The sequence below is a fragment of the Drosophila arizonae genome, chromosome 2, assembly GCF_054131065.1.
Source record: "Drosophila arizonae isolate 15081-1271.41 chromosome 2, UAZ_ARI_1.0, whole genome shotgun sequence".
Classification (NCBI taxonomy): domain Eukaryota; kingdom Metazoa; phylum Arthropoda; class Insecta; order Diptera; family Drosophilidae; genus Drosophila; species Drosophila arizonae.
In genome coordinates, this window is record NC_142922.1 from 24,033,271 (window position 1) to 24,059,126 (window position 25,856).

Consider the following 25,856-nt stretch of genomic DNA (forward strand, 5'->3'; position numbering starts at 1 on the left):
ATATTGCTTTGTTACTAAATCCCTTATCCTCCATTTAGATGAAGCTAGTAATCCCAATGAAGCAAAATTCCATGCCAGCATGCTGCGCTCTCCGGACCAGCCGCCGGCGCTGCCCTTGCACCAAAACCTAGCTCCGTACCCAGCACATGCATCAGCTTCCTCGGTTTGCTCGGCGGCCACCACTGCAACGGTGCACAATGGCAGCAACTTGCAGGCTCTGAATGCCTCCAGTTCCACGCACAGCTCGAACAACTTCTATCAGAATACAATGCAATCGGATACGAGCAGCTTGCATAAGCGCAAGAGCGTCATCTCTAGTCAATCCACGGGCAGCAGCAACGATGTGAGTTTCACTATTATACATCAAAGAAATTAAAATTTCTTACTTTATATATTTTCATATTTGTAGCAGGCGCCGCTCACCTTCACTCAGCAATTGCAGCGACAAAGCAAACTCAGCTCTCGCAATCTGATGGTCAACTCAAAGCATGCCTCAAGCTCTGGCGCAGCGGCTCACAAATCGAACATGAATGGTGTTGCAGGCGCGCATCAGCGCCACTCCCAGGTGCTACCTGATCTCAACGAGCATCAGCTGGGTAAGCTATTATTCAATTTCATAATAAGTGCAACTAATTATTGTTCACACTTTACAGCAAGCAACATGACAAACGAAGCAGATCTGTATGACATGGAATGCATGTCACCTTTGTATGCCACGCCTCCACATTCGCCCAGTAGCGAGCTGAGCTCACCAGGCCAGCTGCCAGCATTGAATGCCTTTGTGGATGATGATCGTGCTGGTCCCAGTGGTGGCAGCTCGAAGCCCGGCTTGCCCGATAATCATTTTGCCCGGGATACTCATATGCGCATAATCTTGGGCAACCTCAAGGAGAATCAGGCCAGCTCATCGAGGTGAGCTCTTACTGCAGATAACTTTGCCTAAGGTCTTGTTCTAATTGTTTCATATTTCTCATTAAACAGCAAGAGCAAGCGCAGCGGCGTCTCAAGCAATCCAGCAATGCGACTCATTCGCAGTCGCTTCGATTCGGCTGCCCAACTCATCAGGCGCACCAATAACATGCTCTCCTCCAGCAGCAACCAGGGCTCGTCCAGCATTGGTGTCAAGTCGGGAACCTTTCAATGGCGCAAGGAGAGTCAAATGTAAACCCAGTTGCGCCGACATAGACATACACTTGCATACTCAATTAGACAGTAGCCCGTTCTTGACTTCATTGAGTTTATACTTTATATAAAAAAGTATTTGTTTTTTTGTGATAGTTTCAATTTTAGTATACACACGTATTATGTATTCTTATTTCGATAATTATAAATACGCCTAGACCTATTGCAAGATTGTAGTTTAAGGCACGCGCAAAGTATTAAGCTGTGTAGATTCATCAACGATTATAAAGTATTTCCCAACATTTTGGCACGCTATCGTAGACAACTCCTAAAAAGTAGCATCTAAATTAAACATATTAAATACAATTACTTTGAACTTTGGCATGCCGAAGATTAAATACCCTTGCAGATGCACAACCCTGTTATAGATCATTGAAAATGTCCGTTTGTAAAACACAGAACCGATCTCAAATCACTCTAAGTATCGTCGTGATATAGAGAAATAAATATTACTAGATGAGATCTTTGCTATCTGCTCGAATATTTTATAGATTTCTATATCAATTTTATATTTTCTGCAAAGGTATTACAAAAGAAAAACAAAAGAGAAGAAATGAAAGAGAGAAAGTAACAATCAAATACACACAAGTATACAACCGTTTCTTATTATAAAAGCAAATTCGTTTAAATGTCAATGGGATATGCTATGCCGAAAAAAACAAAATATTTATAATTTAGATTTTTATTGGTCGTGCGACCAGGCAAAATGTGAACGCCATAATATATAAACCTAAACGATATTCGAAATATGGCAAAATAATATAATTTAATTTATAACTAGCATTAAAACAATTGTGGCATATGCAACTGAGCTACTAATGATCGTATAATAATGCTATTATGTCAATTTTATAATCATTTTTTAAGCTTACCACCTTTTCTATGGCATGTTTCTTCAAACACAAGTTGTATTTTATCGTCCCAAAAACACAAAAAATGTGACCCGTTCCTGTACTTATTAAAAAAAAAACACACACACACACATACACGTACTCATATATTAATAACAGAAACCTATAAGACCTGTAGACTTAATACACTGATATATTAACCAAGTTTCAGATGGAATATTTTCCGAAACTCTATCTCTCACTGCAAAGCAGCAAAACATACGCAGACACAGACAACTATACAACGTACTTGGCAAAATCCAAAAAAAGTATATAAACAGCGAACTGTTGATTAAACAGAAACATTATAACGTAATTTATTGTTATATACATTAAAGTATATATATATAATGTATACATATATTTATTTGACGACATATTTACAAGTTAACAACCAGCAGAGTTATTCAAAGATTCAAATTAAACATAGATAACCGAACAACCCACACATACAAAAGTAAACACAAATAGCATGCCGGGGTCTAATGAAACCAAAGATAAACATTTAAATTCGGAAGGACTATACATAAATAAATACACAATATATACACACACACACACATAAGATTACCTAAACAATATAAATGTATTTATACAAAAGTAGAGTTGTAGTTTGCAAAACGTTTGCATTGAAGTTAAATTATTATATTGATGAAATTGGATACAGGAACCTTTACAGAAATTCTGAGTGTGTTTTTAATTTAAATAACAATTTGCGCGAAATCACATGAAACGAAGCATATACATATTTAAATATAAATTATACGAAACTGAATAAAGTGTATATTCATATATAAATAAATTAAAAGTCTTCAAATATTTCACCTGGAATGTGTTTATGAAAAACTATTTGTTATTATCAACGAGTATCTTTGGATTCGCGACACGAAATACATTTGGCACCATTCCAGCTAATGTAGTGAACAGTTCCTCGGATATATCGTGGGGCAGCAACAATTGCAAGGTGCTGAATGAGAGACATGATTTGATATTTCTAATCGTATAGGTTTATAGAATTGACAAAACTCACCTCAACTCCGCACCTCCCCAAGAGGCAGACTCAATCATAAAACCCTTGGCGCATTTGAATACGAGCTCTGCTCTTCGGATGCACCACGGAACGGTCATATCCTCGCTCATCTCGTGGCGCAGCAGAGCTGGAATGGTTAACGTGGTTATGTCATGACGGCTTGCCGTCTTAAGAATGTTCCGCAAGCCAAGTATGACAGGATGACGTGAATTTATTTCACTGGGGCTATTGATGGGCTCATCCGAGATCAAGTGAAATATGACATGTGATTGGGAGAGATTCGAATGTTTGGTTATATAAAAATCGCCCGTCTTTAGCTTGGCCGCATGCTGCTTAATAGGCGAGGAGGCGGCACTACCTTCAGTGCTGTTACCACTCCCACTACCACTGCCACTGCCATTGCTGGGCGTATTGCTAGTGTCACTGGTGTTAAGAGCGCGGATCTGTTTCTCGATCTTTTCCAGCTGCACATCCATTTGATCAAAATGAAATTCCGTTGATCTGTTAGCATTTTTTATTATGCTCTTATTGGCCTGTGCCTGTATTGAAGGAGTCAGCACTACGACGCCACACAATGAGCTCGAGTAAAGACCCAAAGCCATGTTGAGACCATTCAAATTTTCATCCACATGCAGAGGACTGCACAGGTCCGTCACATTAGCGCTAAGTATTCGGATATTGTGCATATGCTTTAGCTGAGAGCCTAAGTGTATAGTAAAGCTCTCCTCCATCGATGGATGCTGCGAGACAAACATGGAGGAGCGATTGCCCAAGGGAGTGGATACCGGCGATACCTGAAACATTTGACTAACTTGACTGGTGATCCAATCCCGGTACTCGTTTTTCTGATGACCCATCATGGCTTCTAGCTCGGACTCATAGCGTTTCCGTACAAAGTTGTGAGTGGTATATTGCTGAGCCAGCAGATTGTTAATGTCCTCCGATGTTGTAGTTATGTCGAGCTGATTGATTTGGCTATCCATCTCCTGTTGCTGGGAGTCCTTTAACGTTTCCACTTCAGAATCCATATGATCGGTCATGTCGGCTATGACCTTTGCATAGCCTCGTTCGCGCTTAAGAATATCCTCCAATGAAGAGGAGTGCACCAGGCGATGGAAGCTTTGCGCAAATATGTCCTCATCGCTTGGACCAACGCGATCTGCGAATTGTAGCAGTTCCTCCTTATACAGACGTTCTGTATTTCGCACAATAGCCTCTAAGTCCAGCTCTTCATTGGCCGCTTGATTAATTAACTTCTCAGAGTAGTCGTCAAAGAATTTTTGATGTTCTTGGTCAATAAACATCTGCAGTTCTTTCTGTAAATCTTTTGGGGGAGTGTCAAATAAAATTTTGTTTCATTTTACAATGTATCTTACTTATGTCTTCATCTAAATATCGCATCATTGGATCCATTTGGGCTAAAAGCTGTGTAACCAATTCATCAATGCTTTCATCCTCAAAAGGAAATGTAATATCCAGCTTGGCAACACAATCTTTACCCGCATAGTCCTTGTAGCTGTACACAAATTGGACGATAGTGGTCTCCATTCTAAACTATTCTTGCACCACACCCAAACGACTCTGAATAACTTGCTTGGCTAACGCTGTGATCGGCTTTTTATTTTTAAAGCTTTAGAATCTCCTAGTTAATTTACAAGCACTCACACAGCTAGCAATCACGGTTAATATGGTGCAATTAGAGATGTATCACTGTTAAATGACTCGATATTTCTTATCGTGATTTCCATCACGCCCACCTGTCATGCCTTCCGGGACAAATCACCAAACATAGTACCTGCCCAATAATTAAAAATAAAAATTATATAGGTATACCCACCTATACACCAGATTATTAATTGCAGCTTCATATCTAAGTCCGCCGCACATATCCAATAGCTATCGGCTTAACATACGATAGTAAAATGTTAATGAAAACAGCTGACAGTAAATTAACTAGTGTGTACACACTGAATCCAAAGAAATATGCCGGTCAACAATTTCGTTATAAAAGAAAACAAACGCATTTTATTTTTAATTTTTATTGTTTATTGAGAATAGAAATTAATTCAAATTATTATTATTTACAAAAGCCGATACGGGTTCCATCCGCTATAGTGAATACCTGAAAATTACACTTCTGTTGAATCGTTCAACAACTTACCCAAGTCGATCGACCATCCGAGAGTTGCCGCAAGAGTTCAGCACCGCCGATACAATTGCAAGTGTATGGGTTGATTGTCCGTTCTGTGGCTGAGGCTGTTAGCTTGGCGACCGTCATTTCAGCGCTTTGCATTACTTTTCAGCCAACTTGGAACAAAAATTATAATATACAATTTTAAATGGTATTCATAAGTTATATACCGAGTGTGCAATCCAAATGAAAATAAATATAGAAATAATAAATGAATAAAAAGTGCCCGCCCACAACAATTACTATCGTATTGGCATACTGACTCTACCCGCTTACTTGCCTCTTTTAACTTACAGTGGAATGCAATCTGGCACCTGTTTTGTGCTTGCTTTGCTGCTGCGCCTTGCTTTTTACCTGTCCTGAATACAAGATTGAAGCTATATACGAATAAATATCAAGACTAGGCTTGAACTAAACAACGGGTTTAATTTGGTTTTTGGTATTTTTTCTTTTTTCGTTTTTGTTTGTCAATTTTACATAAATTCATTGCTGTATTTTATATCTTTCTTTGCTACATTTAGTGTAAATTTTGTTAACATATTAAAAATCCTTAATTGCGCTGACCTCTGAGAAACTGCATACAAACTGCTACAAGGTTTCGATTACAATTAATTGTTGTTCATTTGGTTAAAACTAAACATTTGGAGATAATTTAGTTCAATGTCGTCATAGTCACTTACAAAAAACTAGCACAAGTAGATCCTCCTCGCTATGATATATGTATATATTTGTAAATATATTATTTAATGCTAAGGCAGCACGCGGCTCTTGAAAAAGTGAGCGCACGCCCTACACGTTTTTAAAATTATGGGAACTTAAGCCTAGAGAAAAGTATTAATACATTTGTTTTTTAAATATAGATTTGTGTAGATTTTTGCACTGATTATCAGAAATTTTGGGCGGCAACCATTCAGCCATTGGGGGCTTCGCTTGAATGTAAAATTAAGCATCGGTTGCGCCCTGAAGTTTGTTTTTTATTCCTTTTTTTTGCGTTTGTATATACTAAGTTATTTTGCTGTTAACTGAAGGATTCTTGATAAACAGATGTGGCTACAAGGATACATAATCATCTTTGAATTGTTTATGTTAAGCTTTTTCTTTAGCTGCACAACTTAAATGTTGTGACGTTTCTAGTTTACAATGATCCTTTTGCATTAATTTTAGGTTGGCTACAAAATGTTGAAATATAAATATTATGCTATTTTGAATATTGAATAGGTAGGTAGGTTTTGACGAGTGTGAGTAGGTTGAATCAATTATCGTATATCGTATTGTAACTGTGCAAATTACTCTTATTGAATCCTGGCCAGCTGCTGTGTACGTGTACTCTGCTGGATGCGTATGTGTGAGGGTTCGCTGCTGCCGCTGCTGCTTACTTCTCTTCTCTTCACTGTCTTCACTGTATTTGTAAGTTCTGTTAAAACTCTGCTGCTGCTGCTGCTGCTGCTGTTGTTGCAACTGCTCTCTGAATAAAACGCACCACACACATATACACACACACACATTCACAGACTGATCTGCTCTGTACTTGTACTGACTTTGACTGAACCAATCTCACACGACTGCACTGCACTGTTCCTGATATTTATCTTCTGTCATGCTTTTGGTATGGTTGTTCTCGGAAAACTTCTTAGGTATATGAGTTGTTGCTCATATCATTGAATTGCGTATCGTTTACTTGACTTTGACTTTTGGGCATAAACTGAGCCACTGCTAATTTACCACCTATAAAATGTCGATAAATGAGAAACGTTATTTAAATCAATTGGTGTTAAGCATTCCAACATTACTTAAAGTTTTTTTCTAAATACGTTTACAGAAATAATTACTTAAAAATATTAGATTTCAAAGTTCAAGAGTTTTTAAAAGAAAATGTTTTCAAGCTTAAATATTTTTCTCTTATTTGCTGGTTAGAATCTACTAGGAAATGCCAATAAAATAAGATGTCTATATTTTAAAATGTGTATATATAAAGAACACAAGAAACCTAACCAAATCGTTTGTTAAATCAAGTAAAAAATATATTTATATTTACATATGTATATATAAATATACATGGTATATATAAATACATATATATAAATATAATGGGTGGATAAGTTGGTAGGTTGCTTTTCAAAATTGTACTTGTTAGGTCCTTAACTAATTTTATAGCTATGCTCACCTCGTCTGGGCGCCTCAATATCTGCGGTTGTTGCCTCCACCGTTATTGAAGCCCTGATTGTTGCCACCATAATTGCCTTGATTGCCACCGCCTTAAAAACACAAAAAGAACCCATATGCACTTTTAGAAAGTGTTTCAAAACTAACCTTAATCTCTAAATATCACTATAAACTGCACTATAACGTGTCTGCTGATTGATAGATTACAAATGCCTAACACAACATAAATCGAAGTCTCTGCATGCATATTTCATCTTTTGTGGTTAAGCCTAAAGAGCTAAGCTCTATGAACGTTCCCACAATTCGAATTCTACACTGTTATTATCTACATTTCTAATACTCAGTTTTCAAATATAATTGTAATGTAGATCGGTGTGAGGTGTTTTCGAATGATGCTTACCTGCTTTGTTGCCAAAGTTGCCGCTTTGGTAGGGCTGCATGCGGTTGTTGCCAAAGTTGCCACCACGCTGGGGGCCACCGCTATAGCCCTGTTGATAATTTCCAAAATCATTGCCGCCATTGTTACCCCAGTTGCCGTTACCACCGCCGCCGCCAAAGTTGCCACCATTGTTGCCCCAATTGTTATCCCACGGTCCGTTATTTCCCCAGCAATTATTACCACCTCCGTAGCCGCCGCCAAAATTGTTGTTGCCCCAATTGTCGTTATTACCGCCGCGATTACCCCAGTTTCCGTTTTGGTTGCCGAAGTTGCCACCACCACCCATATTGCCGCCCATGTTTCCACCCCTATTGCCACCACCACGACCACCCTGGCCACGACCACCACCACCACCGCCTCCCATTTCATTTTGCTTCGGCAAAGCCTTCTTCACGTCCACCATTTTGCCATTGAGCTGATGCTGTTTTTGCACTGAAAATAAATAAAATCAAGGAAGATGTGTTTAATTGTGAACTAAACGTACTAAAAGTTGATACTAAGAAGAGTAAAAACAGACTTGTTGATATTTGCTTTTATAACAGCTAGATTTTTAATAAAACGGGAAATAAAGTTAAACTTAAAAGAAGATTGTAACGAGGCTGCGTGTTACGCTGAACTAGGATGTTAGTGAATTCGCATAACATAGCTTAGCCGACGCTTTTATTACTCTCACAGCATTCACAAGGAAAAACCGTACAAGCGAAGATCAAGCTTGTCAATTTGTCAGTACTGTGTTGTTTCATCGACCAATTGTCGCACATACGTTTTCATCAGTTAGGCATTCTTGGTGCCTAAGCAACAAAGATATAATATGTGTCAGTTTTCTCTTACAGTCAATGAACGCCGCACAGACACATCAAACATTGCTATGCGGAGCTGGGACTGTGAATTATTTTTTATGGAATTTTTTATGGAATTTCGTTTTGGCTAGATAAGATAAAGCAAAGTAAACTGTGGAAGTTTGAATATTCTGTAGAGTTCCAGTGTGCTGATGTGGTCTTTTTAGTTAAAACAGATTTCATGTAACGAGGCTGCGTGTTACACAGAACTAGTATTTTAATAGATTCGCATAACATAGCTTAGCCGACGCTTTTATTACTCTCACAGCATTCACAAGGAAAAACAGTACAAGCGACGATCAAGCTTGTCAATTTGTCAGTGCTGTGTTGTTTTATCGACCAATTGTGGCACATACGTTTTCATCAGTTAGGCATTCTGAGTGCCTAAGCAACAAAGATATAATACGTGCGAAATTTCTATTACAGTCAATGAACGCCGCACAGACACATCAAACATTGCTATGCGGAGCTGGGACTGTTAATATATTGAAATAAAAACTATTCTTCTTTACTTACACACAACTTTGTCCACGGGATCGTAATCATCGAATTCGACAAAGGCAAAACCACGTTTTTTGCCGGTCTCTTTGTCCATGACAATGTTGATATCAACAATGTTGCCGTAGTGCTGGAAATATTCACGTAGGCTCTGCTCGTCATGATCGTCCTTCAAAGCGCCCACGAACAGCTTCTTAACCGTTGCGCCTGCATTTGGCGAGTCAATGTCTTGGCGTGGAACAGCACGCTTGGGCTCGACGACACGTCCGTCGATCTTGTGAGGACGAGCCTTCTGGGCTTCATCTACCATGCTTGAATGCGAGTATGTAATGAAGCCGAAACCGCGTGAGCGCTTCGTACGTGGATCCTTCATTACGACCACATCGACAATTTGTCCCCATTTTTCAAAGTGAGCTTTTAAATTATCATCGGTAGTACGGTAATCGAGACCACCAATAAACAATTTGCGCATATGCTCTGGCTCAGAAATAGAGTCCTAAATAAAAATAAAATTCAAGTTTCATATCGATTTTTTCATCAAGCCATACATACATAACCTCTACCCCGCTGACGCACATGCGAAAAATTTCAAAATGGCGGTCAACGAGACACGCGTATGTATGTACCCATTGCATGCATACAAATTTAGATATTTTAAAAATGTTTGCGTACTTACATCATCATGCTGTCCGTTTGAATTTCCATTCTGATCGTTATGGCCGCCCATTTTATATATTTTTTCACAATATATATGTATATATAGTTTTCTTTTAAATTCAAAAAACGACACAGCACAAACGCTCCACTCGCTTGCGTTGAAAACTGAAAATTGAAATGTAATGCTAGACTGTGTGGCCAAGTTTCACAAATGTCAATATACTTTAAAAGCAGTGTTGTGTAAGGCCTCTTTTATAGAAATAGTATGCTGTTCGCAATTTATGTGATTCCATAAGAAAATTAAGAGAGAAAATAATATTATATGCTATATTTCATGCAATAGGTGTGAATAATAACAATAATGAATATATATATTTTTTGATGTTTCGTAATGTAACAATACAATTTTACGTGCTTCACCAAATTCATCCGACCACCATACATACCTTAACAAGTTCACTAGTTCTTATCGTTTCCCTTTTTTTTTTGAGTTCGATACAAAGTTAGGATGCCGAAGAAGAAAACCGGCCAGCGAAAAAAAGCTGAAAAGCAAAAGTTACGTTTAAAAGAGATTAGGGGACGAGAGATTCCTCTCGCCGATCTACCGTGCAATGCGCCAATGGACTGCGATAAGTGTGAGAAAAAGCAGAAGTCTCGTGCTTTTTGCTACTTCTGCCAGAGCGTGCAACGATTGCCCATTTGTGCACAATGTGGCAAAATAAAGTGCATGTTAAAAACTGGAGACTGTGTGGTCAAGCATCCTGGTGTTTATACGACTGGATTCCCTGGCATGGTTGGTGCAATTTGCGACTTCTGTGAGGCCTGGGTGTGTCACGGACGCAAATGCTTAACCACGCACGCATGCACCTGTCCACTGCAGAACGCTGTGTGCTTAGAATGTGAGCGTGGCGTCTGGGAACATGGTGGACGTATCTTCAAGTGCTCGTTCTGCAATGGCTTTCTTTGCGAAGATGACCAGTTCGAGCACCAGGCCTCATGTCAGGTGCTGGAGTCAGAGAACTACAAGTGTCAATCATGCAATCGTCTCGGTCAATATTCGTGTTTGCGCTGCAAGACTTGCTACTGCGAGGATCATGTACGTCGCAAGGGCTTCAAGTATGAAAAGAACAAGGCTATCCCTTGTCCCAAGTGCAACTACGAAACGTCCGTTACAAAGGATTTGAGCATGTCTACGCGCTCCCACAAGTTTGGCCGTCAACAGCAGGGCATGGGCAGCGATGACGAGGAGGGTTATGGTGGCTACTATGGGGGCTATGGTGCCAGTAGCAGCGCTGGCTATTCATATGGAGATGATGAAGATGACGAGGATGGCGAGGACGATGAAAGCGAAAGCGAAGATGATGATGAGGAGACAAGTGGCAGTGAAGCCGACGAGACTGCAGAAGTTGATAAAAAAGCGGAAAAATAATTCAAATTGTATAAATAGATACATTTATGTATATATATTTTAAATCGATATGCGAATTACATAAATCATGTTGTGGCAAAAGAAGCCATTAATTTATTTTTTAAGGTTTTTTATATATTTAATTTAGTAAAAGTTTGGCTGATATGCGCAAAAGGTGGTTGCTATGAATAAAGAATGCATTGGTTTATTGCGCATTTCACAGCACTGGTTACTTGCACGTGCGACATAGACTTGTTTTGATTTGAAATGGAAATTTTTAATAATCGTCCCGGATTCTGTCCGTCCTGCGGATCAATCCTGCCACCGCTACAAGTCAAAGGAAACGTATTTTGTTATAACTGTAAACAAGAGTTCTCCCCAGATGGTAAGATACGGATAGAAACTGAATAATGTGAAGTTTCAATCCAAATCATGTCAATTTCACAGTTTACATCGGGGAGACATCCGAATATACAATACACTTCAACAGCTTCGATCCCAGCAAAATTTCCAAAAAAGTAACCCAAAAGTCCGAAGCAACAGAAGCAGATGGTCCTGTTGTAGAGCGAAAGTGCCCCAAATGTGGCAACGACAAAATGTCCTACGCCACATTACAGCTGCGCTCGGCGGACGAAGGTCAAACTGTGTTCTTCACGTGTCTGAAGTGCAAGTAAGTGAATGGTTGCATATAGATACAACTCACCTATGCTTAACTACGGTTTTTATTTACAGATACAAGGAATCAGAGAACTCCTAAATGCATAACTTTAGCTGTTAGTCAACTAATTGTGTAAATACATATAACTTATATTAATCAAAATAACTATGTTCGACGGCCTGCAAAATAAATGTAGATGGGAACGAAAATTTTGAGATGTCGTTCATTATAATATCATGACTTACCTCTGTGGCTTTAAGTCGATTCTTTGGATTGTACACGACCAAATTGGATACCAAATCAATTTCAACGGCATGTGTGCAGCTTGGAAACAAATTGTTCCAATGTATGCCCACTGAATTGGGAAACCTAGATCGCAACAGTGATATTAAGATCACGTGAGGCACAAAACAAATCCCTATTTTACCTAATTTTGCTGTAATCGGGCAGTGACGTTAACTCTGGCCATTCGTTCAGACGGGGACTGCCCAGCGTTCGTATTATTATGGCCAGTTGTTCGATATCTGTCGTGCCTGCAAAGAGCGGTACGCCACGTAGCATTTCGGCCAGCACATTGCCGCATGCCCATAAATCAACGGCAGGTCCGTACTTCTGACTGCCCCAGAGTATTTCAGGTGCTCGATACCAGCGAGTGGAGACCTGCGGCGAGTACAAGCGCGACTCCTCGTCGGGAAAGTAGAGACGTGCCAAGCCAAAGTCGGCAATTTTTAGGACATCCATTTGACTGATCAGCAAATTAGCTGGTTTGATATCCCTGTGCATAATGCCCGCCTCGTGCAGATAGGCCATACCCTTGAACATCATTAACGAATACTTTCGCACCTGCTGGCGACTCAGCGGATTCACCTCACTCTTCAGCCGACCGTACAGCGTGTCCGGCATGTACTCCAGCACCAACGAAAGACCCGTCAGATCCGGATATATTTCAATTATATTGAGTATCTGAAAACATTTAGTACATTTAGAGCTGGCATGGCATTAGATTAGAGCTTACATATTCAGAGTTGCACAATTGAAGTGTCTTAATCTCGCGCAGCGTATTCAAGGATATGTTGCCGAATTTATTTTTCAATGCCACCTTTTTGATGGCCACCTCCACATTGCGCTGCAAATCGAGGGCCTTGAACACGCAACCGTGCACGCCTTCGCCAATTTTATCCTGCATTTTATAGCGACTGGGTGCATAGTCCTCCATGATTTAAATTCGGTAATTGAGTGCTGCTCTTCTTTACAATATTTTTTTTTTTTAATATTCATTCGTTGTTCGTAGCCCTTGGCAACGGTCATAACAGTAAACCAAACAGTCGTTACCCTGCGAATAGCGCTAACAAAACAAAAGTCCGTCCAGTTAGCCACCTGTTGTCAGGTTGTTTACGCAGTTTTTCCCAACTCGTTCAGAATGCGAACTGTAACTCAAAGCGTGGGCTGTCAAAGTTTAAGGCATGCGCACTGGCATGGCCTTTGGCTGCTGTCAGCGCAACTGTCAAATTGCAAGGATACACAATTTTTCGGACCTTCGCAACTTCCAACGAAACGAAAACTGCTTAAAATATCAAATAAAACTATTCGAATATGTCTTTAGTTATTAAGTGAATCAATCAATAAATCTGGTAGGTGTTGATTCCTTTTCAGTATTAGATTTTAGCTTAGCGCTTGAAATGGGCGCAAGAAAAACAGTTAAATAAGTGGAGTGTATAGTGTCTGTATTTACCCTGAAAGTGCATAGTTCCAGTTAAAAAACTATTTCTACAATTCAAATGACGTTATAGTTACATATATTGTTATTGTCCTTAACATTAAATGATACATAATTTAATAAGTGCAGTTTGTGACAAATTGCATCAAGGACTGGTTATTGTACATATAATTCTACCTTAATATATATGTATATATACATATATTTATGTATGTGTATACCTAAGGATACTCACCTAAGTACAGGCATACATACATACATATACATTAAGTATATATGTATATATATACATATAGGAAATTTTCACGTTGGCACGCAGGGCCTGTCAGGCGCAGCAGCACCTTGAACCAATTTACCATTGTTATAACTAGGCTAAGTTTTGAAAAAGGCAAATAGTGTAATAGCCCAAAGCATTTGAAGGTCTAACGAACTATAATATCTGCTAAATAAAAGGTTAAATAAAAAAACAATTGTTTTGTGATTCATATCTAAGAGACGCACAAATACGAACCCCTGAATAATTATTGATTTCTTCACTTGGCTACACAAATATTGAAATATCTAAGCGATTCACAGCTCGCGCGCACAGCAAGATGTTCCAACCGAATCTAATCCTTTCACTGTTGCTCTGCCTTGGGTTGTGTTTGAGTCGTGTTCAAGCTCGAACTGCCAAGCGCTCCGATGTTTACATTGCGGGCTTCTTTCCATATGGCGATGGCGTTGAGAACTCGTACACTGGACGTGGAGTTATGCCCAGCGTGAAACTGGCGCTTGGCCATGTCAATGAGCATCCACAGATATTGACCAACTATCGGCTGCACATGTGGTGGAATGATACACAGGTGGGATGTGCTTAAATATGAACTAGTTGCTATATATACATATATTTACATATATTTACTGCTATTCCCAGTGCAATGCTGCAGTGGGTGTGAAGTCCTTTTTCGACATGATGCACTCAGGCCCCAACAAGGTGATGCTCTTTGGTGCCGCCTGCACGCACGTCACAGACCCCATAGCCAAGGCCAGCAAGCACTGGCACTTGACGCAGCTGAGCTATGCGGACACCCATCCCATGTTCACGAAGGACGCGTTTCCCAACTTCTTTCGCGTCGTACCCTCGGAGAATGCATTTAATGCTCCACGGCTAGCGCTGCTCAAGGAGTTCAACTGGACGAGAGTGGGCACTGTGTACCAGAACGAGCCACGATATTCGCTACCGCACAACCATATGGTAGCAGATCTGGACTCCATGGAGCTGGAGGTGGTGGAGACTCAAAGTTTTGTCAACGATGTGGCCGAGTCTCTGAAAAAGCTGCGCGAGAAGGACGTACGCATAATTCTGGGCAACTTCAATGAGCATTTTGCACGCAAAGCTTTCTGTGAGGCCTATAAGTAAGCCCGTTAAAAAATTCTTTCAAAATCGAACGGCCTTAATCGTGTTTCCTGCAGATTACAAATGTATGGACGCGCCTATCAGTGGCTAATCATGGCCACTTATACAACAGATTGGTGGAATGTGACGCTGGATAGCGAATGCACCGACAAGGAGATAGCCACTGCCTTGGAGGGCGCCATATTGGTGGATCTGCTGCCGCTCTCCACCAGCGGTGACATTACCGTGGCAGGCATAGTAAGATATCTTGAGATTGTGCATTCATTGGTCGTCCTTCAATCCATATTTGTCTTGCAGACGGCGGACGAGTATCTGGTTGAGTATGATCGACTACGCGGCACAGAATATTCACGCTTCCATGGCTACACGTATGATGGCATCTGGGCGGCCGCCTTGGCAATACAGTATGTGGCGGAGAAACGCGAGGATTTGTTGACGCATTTCGACTATCGTGTCAAGGACTGGGAGAGTATATTTCTCGAAGCATTGCGTAATACTTCCTTTGAGGGCGTAACGGTTCGTATGCCGATGCCGATCTATGTTTTACTTTTATTACATTTATATCATTCTCAAGGGTCCTGTACGCTTCTACAACAACGAACGCAAGGCCAACATTCTAATCACCCAATTTCAATTGGGCCAAATGGAAAAGATCGGTGAATATCATTCGCAGCAAGCACACTTGGACATGACACTGGGCAAGCCAGTGCGCTGGGTAGGCAAAACGCCGCCCAAGGATCGTACCCTAATCTATATAGAACACAGCCAGGTGAACCCCACCATATATATTGTGTCAGCCAGCGCCTCGGTCATTGGCGTGATCATAGCCACTGTTTTCCTAGCCTTCAATATCAAATATCGTAATCAACGGTAAGATCCTAATCAGCCATATATATCCTTATCTACTTTACCGAGTCTGTGTGTTCCTTGCAGCTACATCAAAATGTCTAGCCCGCACTTAAACAATCTGATTATAATTGGCTGCATGTTAACCTACTTGAGCATTATATTCCTGGGCCTGGACACTACGCTGAGTAGCGTGGCAGCTTTTCCCTATATATGCACGGCTCGTGCTTGGATCTTAATGGCTGGTTTTAGTTTGGCCTTCGGTGCTATGTTCTCGAAAACTTGGCGTGTGCATTCGATTTTCACCGACTTGAAGCTGAACAAGAAAGTAATCAAGGACTATCAGCTGTTTATGGTTGTGGGCGTGCTGTTGGCCATTGACATAGCGATTATAACCACCTGGCAGATAGCCGATCCCTTTTACCGCGAGACCAAGCAACTGGAGCCTAAAGTGAGAAGAACAAAATTAGAGATTATTGAATTTAATTCCAATTTTCACTTACAGCATCACGAGAACATTGATGATGTGCTAGTCATACCCGAGAACGAGTACTGCCAATCGGAGCACATGACCATATTCGTTAGCATCATCTATGCCTATAAGGGCTTGCTACTGGTAACCAAATGGACTTAGATTTATTGAATTTCGCCAATTTGATTTGAAAATTTCTACCCCTTCAGGTTTTTGGCGCCTTCTTGGCCTGGGAAACCCGGCATGTCTCCATACCAGCTCTAAATGACTCCAAGCATATTGGTTTCTCCGTTTATAATGTGTTCATTACTTGTATTGCCGGCGCGGCTATATCGCTTGTTTTATCGGATCGCAAGGATTTAGTTTTTGTCTTACTCTCGTTTTTTATCATTTTTTGTACGACAGCCACTTTGTGTTTGGTGTTCGTACCGAAAGTAAGACTGGTAGTAAGGAAGTTTTGTAGTTTTTGTAGCTGTTAAACACATAATCGTATATTACTTATATACACGAGGGGCGTACGAGTACATACGTATTATGTTGAATGTTGTTCGTTTGATCATTTCGAATGTCAGCATCCGTAGAAAGGATGGCATTTCAAATGATCAGCATTTCATTTAGCGTTGCTCTTTACGCACTAAATTACTTAACTTAACTCTGCTAATGCTACATAACACTACATAATAACTTTTAAAACGCTATATTTACTATCTTTATACTTAACTATGTGCATATACCAGCAATGTCATAGTGTCTTTTGAAAGACTCTACTCTATAATTGAATGTAAACATCTATTGACATTTCTGGTATGCTGTTCTTCAAATCTAGTCTCACCTGAGACATTACTTACCTTGCTGTGTACCGTGTTCTCTGAATGTTAGCTTACTTAAGCAATGGTTCATCGAATTCCAGCTCGTCGAACTTAAACGTAATCCTCAGGGCGTTGTGGACAAGCGAGTGCGCGCTACTCTACGCCCTATGTCCAAGAATCGACGCGATTCCTCGGTCTGTGAGCTAGAGCAGCGGCTGCGCGATGTTAAGAACACCAATTGTCGCTTCCGCAAGGCTCTGATGGAGAAGGAGAACGAGCTGCAGGCTCTAATACGCAAACTGGGTCCGGAGGCGCGCAAGTGGATTGATGGAGTCACCTGTACAGGTGCCCCCACAGATATGGAGCCCATACTGAGTGACGATATGGCCAAGTTATCAGCTCCGCCTGTACGCCGCGAGATGCCCAGCACCACAGGTGAGTGAACACTTTGTTATCTAGACAAATTCATGCATTGCTCACTGCTTGCACCTAGAAGTTACCGAGCTGACATCCGTGGACAGTATCACCTCGACACACGTTGAAATTGACAACTCATTTGTATCGGTGCAGTCCACCACTGTGGCACCCTCCTTACCGCCGTAAGTACAAATTTTCTATATTGCTTGCAGTTTTATAACCTGCTTACTCAATAGCAAAAAGAAGAAACAGTCAATTGTGGAGCAACCTCCGAGTGCTATGATGCAGCCGATTCAGCAACAGCTACAGCAACATCTTCAGAAACAGCAGCAAATGCAACAGCAGCAGCAACAACAACAACATCAGCAGCAACAGCAACAACAGCAGCAGCAACAACAACAGCAACAACTACATCAGCACCATCGACACTTGGAGAAACGAAATTCAGTTTCGGCTCAGACAGATGGAAATATTGGCGGCGTAACCAGTAGCAGCTCCACTAAACGCTCTACAGGCGACTGCAACGCAATGAGGGATCGCCGCCAGTCAACAGTGTCCAGGCACTATGAAAGCGGCAGCCAAACGCCAACGGCTAAGCCAAAGTATAGCAGCACACATCGCAATTCCTCCACAAATATATCCACCTCGCAATCGGAGCTGAGTAACGTGTGTCCACACAGCAAACCCGGCACACCGGGCGTCATTAAAAGTATGTACATATATGTTACTACTACTACTACTTTACTTTATGTATTCAAATTAAAATATTATTCCTTGCTTAAACAGCCCCCACTGCCTCGGATCATCGTCGCACCAGCATGGGTTCGGCACTCAAGTCGAACTTCGTTGTCTCCCAGAGTGATTTATGGGACACACATACGCTCTCCCATGCCAAGCAGCATTCGCGCCAATCGCAGCGTACCTATGCCAGTCCGCAACGTTGCTCAGAACATCACGGCCACGTGATGCCCTATGAACAAAACACAACGTCACCTATCCAGCGCTCTGTCTCGGAAAAGAATCGTAATAAACATCGTCCCAAGCCACAAAAGGGCACAGTCTGCCAGAGCGAGACGGACAGCGAGCGCGAACGGGAGCCGACGCCCTCGAGCGTGCAGCAGTGCACGCAGACGCGCAAATTCAATCGAAATGCAAACATTCAACATGCGGCGCATCATCACAGCTCACCGAACGTGGCGCCGGAGAAGCAAAGGAAGCATCGTAACCGAACCGACCATTCGATCTATGGTGCCAGCTCCGAAACTGAACTTATAGAGGGAGAAACAGCTATACTCCCCATATTCCGGAAGCTACTCACTGAAAAGAGTCCCAACTATCGCGGCCGTAGCGTCGTTGGACAGAGCTGCCCAAATATATCCATCAAATGCGATATCGTTGAATATTTGTAAGCAATGATGACAATGCTGCATCTAAACGACGAATATGTGTGCAGTTTTTAGCCCCTAGGTCAAAATTCCTTATACTCTACACGTTATCGTAATGCGTACTAATGTGTAGAGAAACAAAATTTCATAAATTGCTAGCACAAATATTATTGACAAACATAGTTGAAAATTTAATAATAACTAATATAAGTACATTGCAAATGGTTGTTTCTCTCTGGAAATAAAATGGGGTAGTTTCAAAAAATATTTTCTTCAATGAATTGTTTTACAGGTAACATTTATTAAATCACTTCAACACATTTTATAAGTTCAATGAAGGAAGTACAAGGTTTTCAGTTGTAGTTAAGTACAATACGTCATGATGTTTTAGTAACTCTCATGGCCTGTATAAACATAGAATTTGAGTTTATCAATTTGTCACCTTCTGTATCACAGTTACATGGTTATTACAAATGTGAGTGTGTTGTGCGTGTTGTGTGTCTGTGTGTGTTTTGAACAATTACGACTAAATAGGATAGACAACACATATGGTACATCAAAGTACATTATATATAGATGTACATGTACATAGCTCTACCATATATGGTAATTACATATACATTCATATACACTATAATGCCGGCACCAACATAGTTGGCCCGCTTTAACAGCTAATAAAAATTCAGAGTATAAATAGTTTTGATTACAGTTAAATACGCAAGTACATAAACGATTACGCGGACGCGCTCTGTTTTCTTTTTCTTTTTCTTTTTCATTAAATGTTTCACTAAAAACTAATAATACCGACATTATGCAGTCGTACAGTTATGGACGTACCCAGTACTCTCCGCTAATTGCTTCAGTTTACAAATTTTTGAGCTCACTTAGCTCAGGTGAGCGCCAAACGTTACAACAACTAAGTAAAAAAGCGCATTGCAACTGTTTGAAGTCTTTTTGGAATAGCACACTAAATAGTCATTCAAATTGCCAACTAGTTTGCGAAAATGTTTGTTCAAGCATAAGTACAAATCATTTTGACTTGTTCATTATCTCTTCTTCTTCGTCAATTAGCAAAGTAAAAAATGTGGCAAACATTTGCGCAAACTGATTAACTTTCTGAATAATGCTTAATACTAACAAAGTAGTTGCACATATGAGTTTATATAAATATATATGTATAGCTATGGTATATCGATACAGAACACTAACATGAACGCCATGTGTACACATGTATTATTATACATATACATAATAATTGTATATATTTTCTGCTCTAGCTTTGCCATTGTATATAATTTTTTAAAATTCATATATTTGCACCCCCTTATCAAAGGCATCAAGAAGCTCTCTTCAAATTTAAAGTTAGTCCGCATTAGTGCGGCGTTTGAAATGAGTGTTCAAAGTTCTCAGTCAGCGAGAGCGGCGCATGACCACTTTCAGTGCCTGAAATGGTTTTAATCTGATTGCTGGAATTAAGCGATTCCAGTTCATGTGTTTCCGAATTGGCCATTTCAACAATGGCTGAGCTGGTGGGTGTTAGCAGTTGTTCAGTGGCAATTATTCGACTTGGTTTACTATAAAATATTACAACATACAAATTAGAAATAGCAAACAAATTGGATCACTTACACTTACCGTTCATAAAACTTGTTCGCCTTTGCAGTTCGACGCTTGCGTAATAAAGGCCAGCCCAGCTGCATGAAGCCATACTGCGGTCCGGCTACCTTGAGCAGGCTCATCAAAAAAAATGTGGCATAGAACCAACTAGTGACCATAACTACTACCAAAAAGACGCCTATCTGTATGTAGGGCAATATGTTGGATGTCATCATAATGCCACCGGCAAAGGCAGTAGTAGCTGCCGCCATAACCGTTGGGCCGATGATGCGCGACAAAACAAATTGTGTGGCTGCATTGCGCTCCTTAGAGGGCGACAGGCGATAGTGTATCCCGTAATGAAGACTGAAATCCACAGCCAAGCCAATTGCAGTTGACACGGCAATGCTTTCCAGTACGTTAAGCTGCCAGCCAAGTAAAATAAGCACTGCCACAGTATTGAATATGGTCAGCGAGACAGTTATGACAGCATAAATCGAAATGATTATATTGAGTGTGAAACATAGCAGGACCACAAGAGAAGCGCCCATGGCCAGTATAATAGCCGTGATCGTGTCATGCGAAAGAGTGTCCTGAACATTGAAAAATTTGAGATCACTGATAAACCAGCCGCCACGTAATTCCGCTGGAGCCGTGCTAAGCTGCTGTTGAAACCAATTTTCAACCGTTTCATAAAACAACTTGATGTTAGCGTAGAGGGTGCTGTAAGCCGTAGTGGAATCGAACTCAATGATTATTGCCTTTACGACCAGTTGGGGGGATGTAGTTTCTATGCTTAAACTCTCATTACTGTTGCTCTCACTATACTCATCTGATCGACTGGGTGCAGCTGCGAATTTGGGACCCGCTTTTCCGTGCTGATAAAAACTGGTTTCATACAAATTGGAAATGCATTGGGGCAAACACTGCTCAAATATGTGTGGCTCATAGGGAAACTGTGCTTCGCAGCAGGGTGTGCGATCCAATCTCCGTCTATCCATTTCATCAATGCATCTAAGAGTTATATGGCTTAATAGAGCCCTTAAATAGTAAGAATAAGCGTTTACTTACCTACGTTCCATGTATCTTATGAAGTTCTCAATGAAGCAATTTGGCAGCAAAAATCCAAAGGTGGCCTGATAAAATGGCTGCTGGCGTATGTTTTGGCAAAAGTTTCTCAGCCAAATCTGTGCCGGTTTGCTTGATATATTAAAATTATTGTCATAGTGCAAGTTGCCGTACGAATTTGGGTTCGTATAGTCGCCATCGTCCAGAGCTTGTACGCCCCAAACGAAACGCATACTCATATTGAAGTTTTCCACTCCTTGTAGAGGCTTCTCAAACCAAAACAGATGCTTCAGCCTTGTATAAACTTCAAATGGATGACTCGAAACAAATAATTGGAAATCGGGCTTTTGGGGCAGCTGCAGGCCCGGATACCAGAACACAATGAGGGCACTTAAAGTCCCCAGTACGGTAAAAACAAATAGCCATAAGTATGCATAGTTCATAATGCTTTGAGTAATGCGCTCTTCGAACAATTCGCAAAATCGATTAATTGACTTCTTACAGGCGTTGAGCAATTTTTGTGATAAATGCTGCTGGCAGGACATACGGCTAGCAAACAGGCGTTCCATAATTGAAACCGAGGCGGGCAGCCATGTGATCATGAGCAAATAGTTTGTCACTACAACAGTGCCCGCAAATATTCTAAAAAATAAACTTGTTTATAAATGGATTTCACTATAAAGACATCACTTACCCAAAACATTTAATTGCCGTTATGGAGCTACTATAGGATGCATAAAATGCGCCGGCAGTGGTAACCGAGGTAACAAACATAGATGCCGCCGCATGTCGCATGGTTAGCGCCATGAGATTCTCCAATGTTTCAGTATGCTCATTGTGCTCCAAAGGCGTGGGTAATGTTGATTGTGTGTTCAGTGTGCTGCTCTTGCTGAAACGCTCGGCCAACACACATTGCCAAATTTTAAGGAACAGGAACACATCATCAGCACCAATGCCAATGATAACCACAATGGCCAGCAGATTCATGTATGGAAAGAAGTTAAACTCAAAAACCACTGTGTAGGCAAAGTATGCTAATCCCAACGAGAAGCAAATGGCACAACATGACATCAAAGTTATAAACGCTGACCCTGTATATAACCAAACGCAGGCCATAACGAAGAGTCCACCTAGTGATACCAGCCACACGTCCGTTAGTAACAGCTCGTTAAATAGCTCATTTTCCAAACCCAAATCCATAGCAACAACTTCCACCAATTCATTTCTCAGAGGTCTGTAAAAAAAAGTCGTAGGATATCATAAGCGTTCAATTTTACGTCATATAATGCTAGAAATAACTGTTAAACTTTATAATAGGCTTGTAAGCTAAAAAAACAAATATTCATACAATTTATCTCTCCAGAAAAACTCAATGTAAAAATTAGAAAATTAAATTATCTTTGACGCCTAAATACGAATCGATTTGATAAAATGGCAGCAAATACTGAATCCAACCAGCGTTTGCTTGAAATAAACGTGAATACTCTGCTGCCAAAATGTTTTAGGAAAAAGACAGTCACTGAAGTGGATTATATAAATCACATGCATGATGGTCGCATCTATAAGCCAAACAAGATATTTAGATATCAAACCGATCCGGCATTGATCGCTGGCCATTGTGCGAACAATCTTAAGGTAAATAACGTACAGATAAAGACTCGAACATGGCCGTATGCCATGGACTGGCGCGAGGAGTATCGTCAATTTTTGAAGCGAACGAAATGGTGTAACGAGCATGTCTATAAACTATTTTTTGAGTGCCCACCGGTACGTTATGACCAGATTGAAGATTTTCTAATAGATTTGCGGAGAACTGTTTACGGTTCGGATTACTCACCGAACGAATATGCGTCGCTGCTTAGCCAAAGAACTGTAAAAGCAGATATTACCGATCCGAAATGCGATTCCAAGGATATACTGACTACCTATGGCAATTATTACAATCGTCTTGAAGAACTTAACAAGGATGGCAAATTGTATCAGGGACCGCCACCAAAGGATATGACCATCGAGATTTTTGCTCAAAATATGCGCAAGCTCTTTCGCAAATATGGACTAAGTACATATTATGAGGACATATGCCTTCCTGCATTGGTAGCTGCTAAGGACGGTAAAATGCCAACTGGACCTATTGACCGCTACACATTGCGTAAATATTAAAGGAATGTTGATGAGTTTATTTTCAACTTACACGTGTTGCCATTCATGAAAGAGTGGAAGAATACGATTGGAACGAGTAACAGGCACAAAAATCATTGCGTATCTCAAATAAACAGTTGTGTCCTGCAAATATGAATTCTTTGTTAATCCCAGAAATATTTACATATAGTGTTTTATGTCACTCACATTTGGCTTGATAAAGCTATAGTCGCTGAGAAAGTTTAGTACATTAAATACCAAATTGTTGCGCGTGCATTCCTCTGGAGCATAACAGCGATTTACTTCGTTACAATTGTTGTCTAGCTTTAGTAAATGATAATATTCATAGCAACTGAACAGCAGTGAGTGCAGTAATGAAACATCGTCTGCATTCAGATCAAAGCATGAACTCTTATTGGCCAGCAGTGTGGCATAGTTGGGAAGTGACCAAGGCCGGCAACAATTGGTTTCAGGCTCACAGAATGCCTGGTAACTAGGCGCAGCACTGATTTGCTCTTGTAGCTGGCACATAGCCAACATGCCATTAAGATCAAATAATGAGTCTGTAGCATTCGGACCAATGCGCTTCACCACAAAATGTGAGTATGCCTTGTGCGGTGAGGAATCACAAAAGAAGCCTTCAATGGGCTGGCGAACTCTTGAACTAGACCAACCGTCGTAGGGTAAGGAGGCCTGTTTTAGCATGCGCCAAGTGCTTTTCTTAGTTTGAACGCGCTCACGGTGTTCATCCTCATCGACGAAAGTAGTATTATGGCCATATTCGATCGGCTCACTCTGTCTGGTTGGCTCCAGCACGGAGGGGATACTATCATTAGTCACCTCAAAATCCCGGAACACCCCACTGTCGCCCATCCACTTATCGCTTAGCGGAGATTTTGTTGCTTTTAGTCGCTTGTTGATGATCATCATATTGTACGCCACACCGCTATTTTCGTTCTTATTCTGCTGTTCTTTGCGACGCTTATTGTTTTTATGCTTTCGACGTTGATCTTTGTGGCGCCTATGATTTGGATGTTGATGCCTGGGCACTCCTCTTGTCTTTTCATATTGAATTTTTTGCAGTAGATGTGAAGGATTCGAGAATAATATACCATTGCCGTCAATCTCCTGATTCAGATTATGCCAAGCAGTCAGTCGTTTTCCAATTTCGGTGCCTCGCGTCTCAAATCCCTGCAATACATGTTTTTGGTAAAAGTATGAGCATGCGTAGAAATTTTTTACTGGTCTATGATTGATACGAACCAATGCTGGGTCACTAAAATCTGGCAAATCGTTTAGTATGAATGCCACTATGATGCAGGCCACACAATAAACAGCAATCGAGACGACCACAAGATATGGTCGCCGTGCCAGTACATGATAATACCAGTTCATCTTTTCTGAGTCGAAGCACAGCATTCCGAAGCCAAGATAATGTCGAGTAAACACGACAATATATACAAGAATGATGCACTCAGAGTATATTCATTTTGTTTACTTTAGTGTCGGCCACATTTGCAACATGTGGGGTCTTAATTAACCTTGTGTCGCTATGACGGATGTCTTAAGGGTAGTCGTATTGTTGTTGTTTATGTTATAGATACTGTCTGGACCTGCCTTGAGAAATTTCAATATATCTGTGGGCTTAGGCAAGGTTTGGTTAAATGTAACTGTAATTGGGCTCTTAACATTTTATTAAATGCTCGCGAAATAAATCTCGGGCGGACAAATGAAACTGAAATTAATAAAAGAATGCGAATGCAAAAAATGCGCAAACACAAGAAAATGCACTAGAGATGTAATAAACATATATTGTCCTTTTAGAAATAGTATCGACTCTTGTTTGATTGTATTTATCGAGTTATCGATGTATTTAAGCGCCTATATAATGATCATTTTAACATACGTTCAAAATGCAAAGCACTTCTAGTCTACAATTTTGCTGTTCTTCTATTTAGTGCTCTTACGAACAGTAGTAAGTAATTCGCAAAGACAGCCTATTAATGACCATTAATGACCATATTAAATAATCACAAACTAAAGAGTTATGACATAC

The 25,856-nt window shown here is 40.6% G+C and overlaps 9 protein-coding genes across 22 annotated transcripts in view; 5 read left to right on the forward strand and 4 right to left on the reverse strand.

Annotated features, from left to right (window-relative positions):
* The window catches only part of LOC108621753 (uncharacterized), a 35,007-nt gene extending 32,116 nt beyond the window's left edge, over positions 1–2,891 (forward strand). For 6 of the 7 annotated variants that reach the window (XM_089461747.1, XM_089461749.1, XM_089461746.1 and 3 more), the window contains 4 exons: positions 39–343; positions 410–596; positions 654–912; positions 982–2,891. In XM_089461747.1, coding sequence (XP_089317873.1) covers positions 39–343; positions 410–596; positions 654–912; positions 982–1,165 — 935 coding nt within the window. In that variant the 3' untranslated portion in view covers positions 1,166–2,891. The remainder of the gene's footprint in view (positions 1–38; positions 344–409; positions 597–653; positions 913–981) is intronic. The other variant, XM_089461750.1, reaches the window with a different exon arrangement.
* Positions 2,679–4,970, reverse strand: LOC108621757 (FERRY endosomal RAB5 effector complex subunit 3). Its single transcript, XM_018019248.2, has 3 exons — positions 4,479–4,970; positions 3,103–4,426; positions 2,679–3,039 (listed from the first exon to the last, which is right to left on the reverse strand). Exons 1-3 carry the CDS (start codon positions 4,648–4,650, stop codon positions 2,919–2,921), a joined length of 1,617 nt encoding a protein of 538 aa, XP_017874737.1. The 5' UTR covers positions 4,651–4,970; the 3' UTR covers positions 2,679–2,918.
* Positions 4,971–5,125: 155 nt separating this feature from the next.
* On the reverse strand, positions 5,126–10,090 carry Hrb98DE (Heterogeneous nuclear ribonucleoprotein at 98DE). 4 transcript variants are annotated; one of them, XM_018018639.2, is made up of 5 exons: positions 9,909–10,088; positions 9,251–9,728; positions 7,857–8,327; positions 7,458–7,548; positions 5,126–5,409 (listed from the first exon to the last, which is right to left on the reverse strand). In XM_018018639.2, exons 1-4 carry the CDS (start codon positions 9,957–9,959, stop codon positions 7,472–7,474), a joined length of 1,077 nt encoding a protein of 358 aa, XP_017874128.1. In that variant the 5' UTR covers positions 9,960–10,088; the 3' UTR covers positions 5,126–5,409; positions 7,458–7,471. The 4 variants fall into 4 exon arrangements, with proteins under 4 accessions (XP_017874128.1, XP_017874130.1, XP_017874127.1 ...); XM_018018638.2 differs by lacking the exon at positions 5,126–5,409 and adding an exon at positions 5,700–7,018; XM_018018641.2 differs by lacking the exon at positions 7,458–7,548 and having other exon boundaries at positions 9,909–10,090.
* Positions 10,091–10,163: 73 nt separating this feature from the next.
* On the forward strand, positions 10,164–11,414 carry Noa36 (zinc finger protein 330 homolog Noa36). The gene has a single exon (XM_018018642.2). It carries the CDS (start codon positions 10,398–10,400, stop codon positions 11,316–11,318), a length of 921 nt encoding a protein of 306 aa, XP_017874131.1. The 5' UTR covers positions 10,164–10,397; the 3' UTR covers positions 11,319–11,414.
* A 128-nt stretch (positions 11,415–11,542) lies between these two features.
* On the forward strand, positions 11,543–12,164 carry Polr1H (RNA polymerase I subunit RpI12). Its single transcript, XM_018018645.2, has 3 exons — positions 11,543–11,682; positions 11,745–11,967; positions 12,030–12,164. Exons 1-3 carry the CDS (start codon positions 11,565–11,567, stop codon positions 12,052–12,054), a joined length of 366 nt encoding a protein of 121 aa, XP_017874134.1. The 5' UTR covers positions 11,543–11,564; the 3' UTR covers positions 12,055–12,164.
* LOC108621369 (cyclin-dependent kinase 20) lies at positions 11,569–13,405 on the reverse strand. The gene is made up of 3 exons (XM_089461761.1): positions 12,971–13,405; positions 12,383–12,918; positions 11,569–12,324 (listed from the first exon to the last, which is right to left on the reverse strand). Exons 1-3 carry the CDS (start codon positions 13,169–13,171, stop codon positions 12,108–12,110), a joined length of 954 nt encoding a protein of 317 aa, XP_089317887.1. The 5' UTR covers positions 13,172–13,405; the 3' UTR covers positions 11,569–12,107.
* A 40-nt stretch (positions 13,406–13,445) lies between these two features.
* GABA-B-R2 (gamma-aminobutyric acid type B receptor subunit 2) lies at positions 13,446–19,219 on the forward strand. 5 transcript variants are annotated; one of them, XM_018018630.2, is made up of 13 exons: positions 13,446–13,586; positions 14,249–14,514; positions 14,586–15,067; positions 15,125–15,305; positions 15,366–15,584; positions 15,643–15,938; positions 16,002–16,365; positions 16,420–16,530; positions 16,596–16,832; positions 17,297–17,630; positions 17,689–17,794; positions 17,849–18,321; positions 18,399–19,219. In XM_018018630.2, the coding sequence occupies exons 2-13, from the start codon at positions 14,266–14,268 to the stop codon at positions 19,019–19,021; spliced, it is 3,675 nt and encodes a 1,224-aa protein (XP_017874119.1). In that variant the 5' UTR covers positions 13,446–13,586; positions 14,249–14,265; the 3' UTR covers positions 19,022–19,219. The 5 variants fall into 5 exon arrangements, with proteins under 5 accessions (XP_017874119.1, XP_017874121.1, XP_017874122.1 ...); XM_018018632.2 differs by having other exon boundaries at positions 17,692–17,794; XM_018018633.2 differs by having other exon boundaries at positions 16,596–16,820.
* Positions 19,220–19,278: 59 nt separating this feature from the next.
* Positions 19,279–25,628, reverse strand: disp (RND transporter family member dispatched). The gene is made up of 7 exons (XM_018018636.2): positions 25,064–25,628; positions 24,008–24,991; positions 23,853–23,944; positions 22,356–22,895; positions 21,665–22,303; positions 20,633–21,607; positions 19,279–20,571 (listed from the first exon to the last, which is right to left on the reverse strand). The coding sequence occupies exons 1-7, from the start codon at positions 25,217–25,219 to the stop codon at positions 20,370–20,372; spliced, it is 3,588 nt and encodes a 1,195-aa protein (XP_017874125.1). The 5' UTR covers positions 25,220–25,628; the 3' UTR covers positions 19,279–20,369.
* On the forward strand, positions 22,967–23,951 carry LOC108621370 (uncharacterized). Its single transcript, XM_018018644.2, has one exon. It carries the CDS (start codon positions 23,093–23,095, stop codon positions 23,819–23,821), a length of 729 nt encoding a protein of 242 aa, XP_017874133.1. The 5' UTR covers positions 22,967–23,092; the 3' UTR covers positions 23,822–23,951.
* Positions 25,629–25,856: the final 228 nt, after the last annotated feature.

Bases quoted from the DNA above. Each gene is read 5' to 3' on its own strand.
- LOC108621757 (XM_018019248.2), bottom strand. From the start codon at position 4,650: ATGGAGACCACTATCGTCCAATTTGTGTACAGCTACAAGGACTATGCG. The intron at 4,427-4,478 runs GTAAGATACATT...CTCCCCCAAAAG, and splicing joins ATATTTAGATGAAGACATAA to ATTTACAGAAAGAACTGCAG. The intron at 3,040-3,102 runs GTGAGTTTTGTC...TCTCTCATTCAG, and splicing joins TGGGGAGGTGCGGAGTTGAG to CACCTTGCAATTGTTGCTGC.
- Hrb98DE (XM_018018637.2), bottom strand. From the start codon at position 9,959: ATGGGCGGCCATAACGATCAGAATGGAAATTCAAACGGACAGCATGAT. The intron at 8,328-9,250 runs GTAAGTAAAGAA...ATTTATTTTCAG, and splicing joins TCCCGTGGACAAAGTTGTGT to TGCAAAAACAGCATCAGCTC. The intron at 7,019-7,856 runs GTAAGCATCATT...GACATTTTATAG, and splicing joins CAACTTTGGCAACAAAGCAG to GTGGTAAATTAGCAGTGGCT.
- Noa36 (XM_018018642.2), top strand. From the start codon at position 10,398: ATGCCGAAGAAGAAAACCGGCCAGCGAAAAAAAGCTGAAAAGCAAAAG.
- Polr1H (XM_018018645.2), top strand. From the start codon at position 11,565: ATGGAAATTTTTAATAATCGTCCCGGATTCTGTCCGTCCTGCGGATCA. The intron at 11,683-11,744 runs GTAAGATACGGA...TCAATTTCACAG, and splicing joins ACAAGAGTTCTCCCCAGATG to TTTACATCGGGGAGACATCC. The intron at 11,968-12,029 runs GTAAGTGAATGG...TTTTATTTACAG, and splicing joins TTCACGTGTCTGAAGTGCAA to ATACAAGGAATCAGAGAACT.
- LOC108621369 (XM_089461761.1), bottom strand. From the start codon at position 13,171: ATGGAGGACTATGCACCCAGTCGCTATAAAATGCAGGATAAAATTGGC. The intron at 12,919-12,970 runs GTAAGCTCTAAT...AAATGTTTTCAG, and splicing joins AATTGTGCAACTCTGAATAT to ATACTCAATATAATTGAAAT. The intron at 12,325-12,382 runs GTAAAATAGGGA...GTTGCGATCTAG, and splicing joins CCCGATTACAGCAAAATTAG to GTTTCCCAATTCAGTGGGCA.
- GABA-B-R2 (XM_018018630.2), top strand. From the start codon at position 14,266: ATGTTCCAACCGAATCTAATCCTTTCACTGTTGCTCTGCCTTGGGTTG. The intron at 15,939-16,001 runs GTAAGATCCTAA...TGTTCCTTGCAG, and splicing joins ATCAAATATCGTAATCAACG to CTACATCAAAATGTCTAGCC. The intron at 16,833-17,296 runs GTAAGGAAGTTT...ATCGAATTCCAG, and splicing joins TACCGAAAGTAAGACTGGTA to CTCGTCGAACTTAAACGTAA.
- LOC108621370 (XM_018018644.2), top strand. From the start codon at position 23,093: ATGGCAGCAAATACTGAATCCAACCAGCGTTTGCTTGAAATAAACGTG.
- disp (XM_018018636.2), bottom strand. From the start codon at position 25,219: ATGCTGTGCTTCGACTCAGAAAAGATGAACTGGTATTATCATGTACTG. The intron at 22,896-23,852 runs GTAAGTTGAAAA...TTTTTTTTACAG, and splicing joins TTTCATGAATGGCAACACGT to ACCTCTGAGAAATGAATTGG. The intron at 21,608-21,664 runs GTAAGTAAACGC...TATAACTCTTAG, and splicing joins ATAAGATACATGGAACGTAG to ATGCATTGATGAAATGGATA.